Source organism: Medicago sativa, chromosome 6, assembly GCF_051527215.1.
Source record: "Medicago sativa cultivar Bolivia chromosome 6, Bolivia_mono, whole genome shotgun sequence".
Lineage (NCBI taxonomy): Eukaryota > Viridiplantae > Streptophyta > Magnoliopsida > Fabales > Fabaceae > Medicago > Medicago sativa.
Genome location: NC_140754.1, coordinates 52,863,650 through 52,871,072, shown reverse-complemented (window position 1 = coordinate 52,871,072; position 7,423 = coordinate 52,863,650). Strand labels below are relative to the sequence as shown.

At 35.1% G+C, this 7,423-nt stretch overlaps 2 protein-coding genes across 2 annotated transcripts; both read right to left on the bottom strand.

Annotated features, from left to right (window-relative positions):
- Positions 1-259: 259 nt before the first annotated feature.
- LOC146915616 (uncharacterized) lies at positions 260-1,453 on the bottom strand. The gene has a single exon (XM_085721396.1). The coding sequence runs from the start codon at positions 1,451-1,453 to the stop codon at positions 260-262; it is 1,194 nt and encodes a 397-aa protein (XP_085577522.1).
- Positions 1,454-2,961: 1,508 nt separating this feature from the next.
- On the bottom strand, positions 2,962-6,497 carry LOC146915615 (uncharacterized). The gene is made up of 6 exons (XM_085721395.1): positions 5,832-6,497; positions 4,921-5,086; positions 4,547-4,729; positions 3,292-4,096; positions 3,082-3,174; positions 2,962-2,974 (listed from the first exon to the last, which is right to left on the bottom strand). The coding sequence occupies exons 1-6, from the start codon at positions 6,495-6,497 to the stop codon at positions 2,962-2,964; spliced, it is 1,926 nt and encodes a 641-aa protein (XP_085577521.1).
- Between the last annotated feature and the right edge of the window lie 926 nt (positions 6,498-7,423).

Sequence of the window (7,423 nt, the reverse complement as noted above, 5' to 3'; positions counted from 1 at the left end):
TCCCCCTCATTTTTATAATCCATTATGAGTTTTTTAGAAGTTTTAAAAAAAAACTCCCCCTCATTTTTATAATCCATAGCATAAATAAAAATATGCAATTTGAACCAACATCAATATTCATTCATTAATATCATTCATGAAGTACAATTGTATGATGAGCATGGTTCAAAAACAAAAAAGAAATTCAAGTACATATGATCATACAAAAATGAAGTTTTATAAAACTTCAATAACTATTGATCACTAGCCTACTTAGGGCCTAATACTTAGAAAATTGGTCAATCATGTACTGAACCATGACATAGCAGAGATTGAGGGGAGTCTTGTTCATAAGATGATAGAGGATGCAAAGATCTAAATCAGTGATTGCATCAAAGGTTCCACATCTGGGTAATATGGTGTGCCTAATCATGTTATGAAGAATTTTGGGAGCATCTTTGAGGTTTGTGGAGTTAAAGTCAAGATCTGGTTTAGTGTATTCTAGGATGAGTTGTTCACGTGTAACATCTGAACTAGAAAACCAAGTGTTAAAGAGTTCATTACCTTGATTGGGAATGTTCAGAATGTTTGAGAGAAGGTCTTGAGTGACTTGAAATTTCACTCCTTTGACTGTGGATTCTAGGAATTTTTCTCCTTTCTCTTCCTTCACTCTCATTGATGCATAGAACTCTTTCACTAAGTTCTCAAAAGTTGGTTCTTGTGTAGAGACAAATCCTGACCATCCTTGAGGATCTGTGAACTCTTCAAGATTCCATCCCTTTGTTTTGAGGCTCTCAAAATCAAAGTACTTTGCTCTGCTTAATGGCCTAGCAGCCATTTTCTCCAAGTTCTGAATCTTTAAAGCAGAAGCAAGTATAGCAATGTCCTTGCCCTTCCCTCTTTTCCTAGAGGGGGCTTCTTCCTCAACATTCTCTTCTTTTTCAACTTCTTCATTTTCTAGAGATGGAGAAGTAGATTTTTCTAGAGGCAGAGCATCAGCAGCAATCTTCTTCCTCCTTTGGTAAACCTTCTTAGCAGTCTTGGCCATTTGAAGGAGAGTTTCTCTAGTTTCCTCAGAATTTGCCTCTTCTTCAGCAATTCCTTTTCCCTTGTCAGAAAGTTCTTTCTCAACTTTCTCTGTTTTGTCAGACTCGTCTTTTTCAGAGACTGTTCCTTCCTCAGAAGCCGTTTCATTTTGTTTCTTCTCATCATCAGAGACTAGATCCATGTGAGAAGTAGTGGGTGTTGATGAAGATTTCTTCATTCTAGTTGATCTTCTAGTGGCTTTAGGTTTTGGTTTGGGAATGGATTTTTTATCAGACTTAGATTTTGGTGGATCAAACAGGGGAATGACTTCATCAGGGAGAACGGTGTGAACTGGAGTTTCGTTGAGTGGAGAATGATCAGAGGGTTGATCAGCAGCGTGTGGTGGTGATTGGGAGTGAGCGCGTGAGGTGGTTTTGGTTCTCGCCATTCTCGTTAGAAATACATAGTGTTTGAGAATTTTTGAGAGAGAAGGGTTGTTTGAAGATGTGATGAAAGGTTGGAGTTGGTTTAAAGATTTATAGACCAACGTGTAAGAGTGGAAAGAAGAAATGAAAAAGTGTTGACAGTTTTATTGGGAAAGATGAAAACTGAAAAGTTGTGGGAGAGAGAAAGAACTAGCCGTTTGACAAGATGGAAGGAGAGTGGTTGAAATGGTTTTTAAGCTTTTGCCTAATGGACATAGCTTTAACATAACAACCCTTAATCAAACATTAAATGCTAGAGATTTGGAGAAGATTTCTGGATTAAATCCCATGATTTCTTGCGTACAGGATTTTTATCCAGAATCCAAGATTGAATGTTCTAAACCTTATGAACATTCTGACCTGTTCTATCATATGAACATTCTGATGAACATTCTGATCGTACAAACATTCTGATGAACATTCTGATCTCTTAAACATTCTGATGAATGTTCAGATTAAGATTGATCTTACTGAAATAAATCAGATAACATCAAGGGGGTAAGTTTTAGGCCCTTAGAGATTAATGATCAATCTTTATTGGGATTTTTTATGATTTGCAATTTTTCTTTAAGAAAATTGAATCTATCCTCAACAAGGGGTTTTGTGAAAATGTCAGCTAGTTGATTTTCAGTATCAACAAAGCTTAATACAATATCCTTTTTCTGAACATGGTCTCTAATGAAATGATGCTTAATTTCAATATGCTTAGACCAAGAATGTTGTATTGGATTTTTAGAAAGATTTATAGCACTAGTGTTGTCACAAAAAATAGGAATACTTGTGTACCTTAGTGAGTAATCTTCCATTTGATTTTTGATCCACAGGACTTGAGAACAACAACTTGCTGCAGAGACATACTCAGCTTCAGTTGTGGAGAGTGCAATGGTGTTTTGCTTTCTGCAAGACCATCCAATCAATGCTTGTCCCAAGAATTGACAAGTTCCACTTGTACTCTTTCTCTCAACCTTGTCTCCAGCATAATCAGCATCACTATATGCTGCAAGATCAAAACTAGAACCTTTTCTATACCAAAGGCCAAGATCAGTAGTACCTACTAGATATCTAAAAATCCTTTTTAACTGCAGTTAAATGGGATTCTTTTGCACATGTTTGAAATCTAGCACATAAACCTACTGCAAACACTATGTCAGGTCTGCTAACAGTCAAATATAATAATGAACCTATCATGCCTCTATATTCTTTTTCAGAAATAGATTTTCCACTCTCATCCTTATCTAAACTTGAAGATGGATGCATAGGGGTGACCATGATTTTTGCCTCATTCATTTTATATTTCTTAAGAATGTCTTTGACATACTTTTCTTGACTTATGAAAATTCCATTTGGATGTTGTTTGATTTGTAAACCAAGGAAGAAACCAAGTTCACCCATCATGCTCATCTCAAATTCACTTTGCATAAGATTGGAAAACTCTTCACACATTTTTTCTTTGGTGGCACCAAAAATAATATTATCCACATAAACTTGAACAATAAGTAAATCAGAGTTATGTGTTTTTCTAAAAAGTGTGGTATCAATTTTTCCTCTTGAGAAACCATTTTCAATCAAAAATGTGCTAAGTCTGTCATACCAAGCTCTAGGAGCTTGTTTAAGACCATAGAGTGCTTTAGTGAGTTTGAAAACATGATTTGGTTTTTCTTCATTTATGAAGCCAGGAGGTTGGCTTACATAAACTTCCTCATTTAAAAATCCATTTAAAAATGCACTTTTAACATCCATTTGAAAAAGTTTAATGCTTTTATGTGCAGCATATGCAAGAAGAATTATGATGGCTTCTAACCTTGCCACTGGTGCAAAGGTCTCATCATAGTCAATACCTTCTTGTTGGTTGTAACCTTGAGCAACTAACCTTGCTTTGTTTCTGACAACCTTACCATTTTCATCAAGCTTGTTTCTGAAAACCCACCTTGTTCCAATGATGGTTTTCTCTTGATTATTTGGAACCAGGTTCCAAACTTTGTTTCTTTCAAACTGAGAAAGTTCTTCCTTCATGGCATCAATCCAAGAGTCATCAATAATAGCTTCATTGATTGACTTGGGTTCCATTTGAGAGATCATTGCCATGTTAGTATCTTGAAAGGACAATCTGGTTCTTACACCATCAGTTGTGCTTCCAATGATTTGATCTACAGGATGATCTCCTACCATTCTCCAACTTCTAGGTGGACTTTGGAGAGCCTGATCCTGAACATTCTGATCATCTTCTCTCTCTACTGGATTGTCAATGTTCTGACAGGGAACATTCTGAAGTGTTGGCACTTCTGTGTCTTCACTTTCTTTTGGTTGAGAATGTTCATCATATTCATCAAATATGACATGCATACTAATTTCAATTGTCTGGGTTTTTAGATTGTACACTTTATAACCTTTAGAAGTTGTAGAGTATCCTAAAAAGATAGCTTTATCTGATTTAGGATCAAACTTACCCAATTTTTCTTTGTTGTTCAGAATGTAGCAATAGCAGCCAAATATGTGAAAATAAGATATGCTAGGTTTAATGTTTTTCCAGAGTTCATATGGGGTTTTATTAAGAACCTTTCTTATTGAAACTTTATTCAAAATGCAGCAAGATGTGTTAATGGCTTCTGCCCAAAAATAATCTTCAACATTTGATTCATTTAACATTGTTCTAGCCATTTCTTGCAAAGCCCTATTTTTTCTTTCAACAACTCCATTTTGTTGTGGAGTTCTTGCACAAGAGAAATTGTGTTTAATACCATTTTCATCAAAGAATGTTTTGAATGATGCATTTTCAAATTCTCCTCCATGATCACTCCTTACTGTGATGATATTAGAACCTTTTTCATTTTGAACTCTTTTACAAAAAATTTGAAAAGCTTCAAAGGATTCATCTTTGTGTTTTAAAAATAGAACCCATGTAAATCTGGAAAAATCATCAACAATAACAAAACCGTATCTTTTGCCAGTTAGACTTGCAGTTTGAACTGGACCAAAAAGATCAATGCGAAGTAGCTCTAAAGGTTTCTGAGTTGAAATAAACTCAATGGTTTTAAAACTGCTTTTTACTTGTTTACCTTTAACACAAGCTTCACAGATCTTGTCCTTTTCAAAGCTAATCTTAGGCAAACCTCTAACTAGATCAAGTTGAGAAAGTTTAGCAATGGTTTTCATGCTTACATGACCAGCCCTTTTGTGCCAGATCCATTTGTCCTTTTCAAGAGACATAAAACAGGATTCAGCAGGCATATCATTTAGTTCTAAAACATACAAGTTCTTTCTTCTTGATCCAGAGAAAAACAATTTGTTAGAGGAGGTCTGTCTTATTTCACATATGTTAGGTTAAAGATCACTTCAAATCCACTATCACACAATTGACTTATGCTAAGTAGATTGTGTTTTAAACCTTCTACATACTGAACATTTTCTATTTTAGCAGAGTTAGACTTACCTATAGTGCCTTTACCTTTGATCTTACCCTTGTCATTATTTCCAAATGTCACCAGTCCTCCATCCTTATTTTCAAAGGTCAGAAAACAGTTCCTGTCACCTGTCATGTGCCTAGAACAACCACTATCCAAGTACCATGGCTTTGTTCTTGCACCCTGATGCAGGACCTACATTTGACAAGATAAAAACTTTAGGTACCCATGTAATGTTGGGTCCTTGAGGGTTAGTTCTTCTAAGAAATATTTCCTTATTGTAACATTCTGTTGATTGATCAGATTTGTTACAGTAGGAACATATCTTCTTAACCTTCTCAGCCTTTTGTGAACTTTTTGATCTATTGAGATGAGAACGTTCTGAACTAAGATTAATCTTATTTTTTCTGATAAGTTTTTTCTTAACATAACATACTGATTCATTATGTCCTAACTTATCACAATAAGAACATTTCATTTTCATTTCAGTTTTATTAGGTATAAAACTATCAATGATTTTGCTAGGATCTTTAAAACCTAAACCAGATTTTTCAGCAATTTTACTTTGAGATCCCAAAATGTTTTGAAATGTTTCTGTAGATTTTATAAAACCTGTAAGATCATTTTTTAATCTTTCAACTTCCTTTTTCAAAAGTTTATTTTCCTTTTGCATTTCAGAAGGTATAGATAAAATGCCTTTTTGTTTCTTGTTTAATTCTCTTTGTTTTTCTGACATTTCAAAATGAGAATCTTGCAAAACTTGTATGGTCTTTCTAGACTCATCATATTTGTTTTGAAGTGTTTCTTTTTCTGCTTTTATTTCAGAAAGTTCCTTGATTAAAGAATGACATCTATTTGTTAAGAAGTTTGAGTCATATAATAGGCTATCTATTTTACTCTCAAGATCTTTGTAAAAAGAATCAGTTTTATAGATAATTACCTCTTCTTCATCATTTGACTGAGCCATCAACCCCATGTTTGCTTCTTCATCTTCTTGAGCTTCTGACTCTTCTAAGTCATCCCAAGTGATCATTGCCTTCTTCTTGAAGGGAGGTTTCCTTTGCACCTTCTTGATGTCAGGACATTTACTTTTGTAGTGTCCAGTTTTGTTGCAACCAAAACAAGTGACTTGGCTTTTGTCTGTTTCAGTTTTGGTGCTGTTGTTGGTGTTTGGAAACTTCTTTCCAATCTGATTTCTTCTTAATATCATTCTTTGAATTCTTTTGGAGATTAGTGCAAGTTTATCTTCAGCTTCCTCTTCATGAACTTCTTCTAATTCTTGTGGTTCTTGCACATCATCATCAGCTACTGATGAAGTTTGCTGAGATGCTTTCAAGGCAAGTGTTTTTACCTTCTTCACTGGTTTGTCTCCTTGAAGTACAACTTCATGGGCTCTCAGTGAACCAATGAGATCTTCCAGGTTCATGGTTTTTAAATCCTTGGCCTGAGTGATTGCAGTGACCATAGGTCTCCACACACTAGGAAGACATCTTAAGATTTTTCTGATTCTATCATGAGTAGAATATGCCTTTCCAAGAGATCTCATTTCATTTACTATTGTAGTAAATCTAGCATACATCTCATAAATGGTTTCATTTTCACTCATTTCAAAGACTTCAAACTTTCTGCTATGTACTTGACTTTAGACATACTTCTTGAATCTTTTCTCTAACACTTGTTAAAGTGTTCAAACCCTTAGAACCAGGCTCTGGTGCCAATTGAAGTAGATAAAATAGTCACAAGGAAGGGGGGGTTTGAATTGTGACCCTTTAAAAATTAACCTGTAACTTAAAAATAATTCTCAAGTGGAAACTTGGAATGGTTAAGTTACTAGCAGACTTCAGAACGTTCTGACGTCTGAAAGCAAAAACAGTTTTAACAAAGTAACTGTGTTAGTGTGTGTTTGTGTTTGCAGTAAGTAAAGAGTATAAGGAAGAAGGAAAGAACACACAGAGATTTATAGTAGTTCACCCAATGTGGGCTAGTCTACTCCTCACAGTTTTGTGAGATTTTTCCACTATGATGCTTGAGATAACCTCTCAAATCCTGCACCTTACAATCTGTGTTCACTTGAACACTTACAATCCTGTATTCTCTAAGCCTCAGCAGGCTTGCACCTTGTTGCTAAGTTAACCACTTAGACTTTTACAACTCTTGCTCAAGCTAACACTTTAGTACCCCTAAAGCTAGATGAGATTTTGTTACAAATTGTGTGAAGTTTGAATATTTGTGAATCAGACAAACAGAAGAAGAGAAGAAGGAAGAAGTTATCTATGAAAGAGATAACAGAGAGAGAGAGAGAGAGAGAGAGAGAGAAAATTGATTTACACTATAAAGAAGGTAAAAGGAAAGCCTTCAGTGATGATCAATAGAATTGCAAGAGCTTCAAACAAATTAAGTTGTTTTCTTGTATGCTTTGCAATGGTGCAAGTAATACTGAGCCTTTGATCTCTATTTATAGAGTCTTTGGGCTCATATAGCCGTTGTAAGGTGACCAATGGTGTTATGCCACGTGTCTTGGGCCCCACAAGC